Source organism: Peromyscus californicus, unplaced genomic scaffold (assembly GCF_007827085.1).
Source record: "Peromyscus californicus insignis strain IS unplaced genomic scaffold, ASM782708v3 Scaffold_10__1_contigs__length_136768540, whole genome shotgun sequence".
In the NCBI taxonomy this organism is placed as follows: Eukaryota; Metazoa; Chordata; class Mammalia; order Rodentia; family Cricetidae; genus Peromyscus; species Peromyscus californicus.
The window spans coordinates 84,870,989-84,875,207 of NW_026294391.1; the positions used below are offsets into that span (position 1 = coordinate 84,870,989).

The window sequence follows — 4,219 nt, forward strand, 5'->3', positions numbered from 1 at the left end:
AGAGGAGTGAGACAAATCAAGGGCTAGAATGTCATTCTTTTTCTCTTTAATCACAATTAATTTGATCTTTTAATATTTTCTATTGTACCACTTTTTTGTAGATTTATCTTTTTCTTCATCATATCTTAAATACTATTCAGAGAAAATACTGAAGTCATGTAGCTAAGTGACTAAAATTGTTTTCTGCTTACTTACTAATGACTTCTTTTGGGGGGGCGGATTTTTTGGAGACAGGGTTTCCTTGTGTAGCTTTGGATCCTATCCTGAAGCTCGATCTGTAGAACAGGCTGACCTTGAACTCACAGAGATCCACCTGCCCCTGCCTCCCAAGTGCTGGAATTAAAGGCATATACCAGAACCGCCCGGCTTACTACCCATTTCTAATGGTGTTTTATCACATACATACTTTATATACAAGGGAGGGGGAATAGTAATACACACACACACACACACCTTTATATACTCACAAGTCAATTTCTAATCTTTGTCTATAGTAGATGTATTTAGTGTTGGCTATCTGGTTCATTTATTCTTTAAATTTCTACTTTGCTGGTGCTGGTTGCAAAGAAGAGACTGTTGTTTTTTTTTTCCCCAGAGCTTATAAATATTTCTCCTTCTGATTCAGGTTCACAAAGATGGATACAAAGAACCCAAAGACACTGTTGGATCTCGCTATACAGAGTCTGCTGAGAACTGAGTCTGTGGCAATCCAAGCTCTGGAGGATTTGCCAAGAGTCTTTTTTGTTCCACTGTTCATTGCTGCCTTCGAGGGTGGGCATAAGAATATATTGAGTGAGATGGTGAAAGTGTGGCCCTATTACTGTCTCCACATTGGGTCATTAACTGTACAGGAGCCTCAACATGAACTCCTGAAAGCCATGATTGAGAATCTTCCAGTGCGTCCTTCAAGGAACTCAGCTTCTAGGTAAGACTGTATAATAGAAACATGGAAAGACAGAGGCGGTTATACCACAGCCTGCTACTCTCCCAGAAGGAGTAACAAGTAAATGCTAAAGATTTATGATGAGGCTGTTGCCCACAAACTTGGTAACACATTAAAGACTGATGGTATTCAATGTTAATTATGAAATCTGTTCCTGATTGTATTCAATGTTCATTTTGAAATCTGTTACTGAGGGTTCTGTTGATGGGTTTATGTAACAGGTGTTACATAAGACAAAGACAGGAGTTTTAAGACTGCAGGGGATCTAAGGTATATAAGGAATTGGGGGGAGGAGGCTGAATTTTCATGAGAAAGATTTGTTGATAGTTAGTACAAGGAATGTCAGCCATGGATAAAAGAATTGGTTCCTAGATGTCATCATTGATTCCACTCAGTTTCATTACTGTTGGCTATTTCTCAACTATTCTTTCTCCTCTTACCCCTACAGGAGACCTAAACTGAGGATCCTAGATTTAAGGCAAGACAACGACTGTAGGACCACATGCTATGAAGTCAGCATCAAGGAACCTTTCTGTTTTCATTCGTGTGCTTATTCTGACAGCTCTATCCTGAAAATAGAAGGGCAGCATCGTTTTGTCAATCCAGAGTCCATGGTTCAGTTCCCCAGGCCTGTAGAGTTACTAGTGGACCTTTCCCTAGATGGCTCCTTAGTGGAAAAGGAATTTTTGGTTTTTCTTACAAGTAAAATTAGGGAGAGTTCAGGGTCTTTGCACGTATGCTGTCGAGATTTGCAAGTTGATAAACTGTGTGACAGCAAATGCACCCTGAGTTTTCTTGATCTCAACTGTGTTGGTCAGTTGTCAATTGACATGGGTTCGCTGAGTGATATCACAAATGTCCTGTCTCAGATGGACCACCTAGAGAGCCTCAGTCTGTCTAAAGTCACTTTTAGATCTCTGAGTGGGAAACTCTTTAAAAATTTCCTCAGTCACTTGCGACGTATGAACAACCTTAAGGAAGTCAGCTTGTCTTCATTCTGTCTCACAGGACATCTGGACAGAGTCCTCAGGTAAGAGTTTGGGCCAGGGCCCTGGGTTTCCTGGAGAGCCTGTTGAGACAGGAAAGATAATATTCTTGGGTATTCTTAAACTCTTGAAAAGCTTTTATGCTTTCCACTTTGTCACTTTTGGGAATTTGAAACTGGAGAAAGAATTACAAAAATTAAGCAGCCAGCAATGTACAGACAAGTGCAGAAATAAAAGGTGAAAAACACTAGCCTTCTAGATATGAAGAGGAACAGGGATTGAGATGGGGGAAGGCATTTTTCAGTGGCATTGATGCACCTAATCGTAGATGCCCATAGTTCACAATGTCAGATCACTTTACTGATATGTAATCCCCAAGGCATAGACCATGATAGTAGAGGTTGGTATGTAGGGACTGACCAACGGGAATTTTCAGTTGCCTGCTCTTTCTGATCCCTCCCCACCACAAAGGTGAACTGAAATATACAATGGATAATGTTGTAAGTATCAAGTTCTTTCAGTTTTTTCTCTTAATGTTTCTTAAAATCATGTATTATAATACACTGTACACATTCTTAAGATTAAAAGAAATTGTACCTCAGTGTTAAAAACAAAACTTTCAGCCAAATGTAGTGGCACAGGATTTTAATCTCAGCACTTAGGAGGCAAAGACAGGCAGATTCTGTGAGTTCAAGGCCAGTATAATCTCCATAGTGAGTTCCAGGACAGCCAGGACTACAGAGTAAGAACCTGTCTGAAAAAAATTCTCAGAGTCACAAATCTATTAAGTGAACTAAAGCACACAATAACACATTAATACCCAAATATAATGCATGTGAAAAGTAGTTTATTCTAGATATAAAGGTGTAGTTTTCCTCATTCAATCTTCATTCTTCAGTAGTTTTTTGTTGTTTTCTCCCTACAGAGTCCTGCCACCTGGACTGCATTTCTTGTATCTGACATTCTGTGATCTTTCGTACAGAGATTTCAGATTTCTGGCCCAGAGCTCTCAGGTCTCCCGTCTAAAACTGCTGAATCTTAGCAACAACCCAATGTATTGGGATGATTTTGAGCCTTTTCAAACCCTTCTGGTAAATCTCTCTGGTACTCTTCGGCATCTAGAGATAAATCATTGCCTTATAAATGATACTGCAATCTCTGTTCTTATCCCTGCCCTGATTCGTTGTACTCATCTCCGTGTCCTCTGCTTTGCTTCTAACCCCATCACAATGCCTATGCTTGTGACTATCATGAATAATTTAACACCCTTGAAGAATCTAAAATATGTGATTTATCCCATCCCTGTACATTGCTATGAACTATGGCCTTTTCAGGGCAGTATAGACCGAAGGAAGCTTGCTATTGTACAACTACAGTTGAAGGTGATGCTAGAGCTTGCAGAGAGGGCTGACATGAACTGGATCACTTACTTAGAATAAATTTCACAGTCCAACACAGTTTCAACCCGATATGTACTATTTAAGTACTAAATGTTATTTCCTGGACCCACACAAAATATATAAGGGTCTTTTTATAAGTGTAGGAAATTACACTTAGGGAATATAGGTATGTAACTGATTCCTACAGAGAATAATTTAGAAAATATGGAGGACTTTGAGAGTTCCTGTGTATCACTTGTCTACTATTGATATATTTCATTTTACTAACTACAGTGATGTGCATTGCGTATAATACAGGATGATCAAGTCCTAGTTTGCTCTGTCTGTGCCCATACTGTTTGGTTCGCTTGTTGGTACATCACACAAATCAGAACAATGACAGACTTTCCTGCCTGTATTTGTGGAAGTGGCAGTGGTTCTTGAAGACAATATTTACTTCCCCTAAGTTACTTTAGGCTGGTTTTGGTTGCTTTTGGAAATCCATCAGGATTTAATAGTAGGGCCAGGAAAGAAAGATAGCAGAGGCTTTGAGGTTTCAATAGGACCTTCAAGAACATAAATATAATATTTCCTTGATGTAGGCCTGCCCTAAAGTTTCCACTACTTCCCATGAAGTCCTCAGCTGACTCTCCAGCCTTTGTCACATGAATTTTTAGGTGGGATTTAGGTTCCTTCCCATAATATTCCTCCTACTTCCTTTAGTTCTCTCACTCTACTCCCAATTCCTTTAATCCTGTCATTTCCTTAGCTGTATAAATAATTCCCTATATATTTTGATTCTTTTTCTACTAGCTGTGCCCCATTTGGTATGATACATACTAGCCATGTGTGAGTACTGAGTCCAACTTATTTTATACCCAGAATATAACATAATTATAAATTCAGTTTGC

The 4,219-nt window shown here is 39.2% G+C and overlaps 1 protein-coding gene across 1 annotated transcript; it reads left to right on the forward strand.

The window, feature by feature from the left end:
* The first annotated feature begins 635 nt into the window (after nucleotides 1-635).
* Nucleotides 636-3,368, forward strand: LOC128115428 (melanoma antigen preferentially expressed in tumors-like). Its single transcript, XM_052746084.1, has 3 exons — nucleotides 636-925; nucleotides 1,392-1,973; nucleotides 2,855-3,368. The coding sequence occupies exons 1-3, from the start codon at nucleotides 636-638 to the stop codon at nucleotides 3,366-3,368; spliced, it is 1,386 nt and encodes a 461-aa protein (XP_052602044.1).
* Nucleotides 3,369-4,219: the final 851 nt, after the last annotated feature.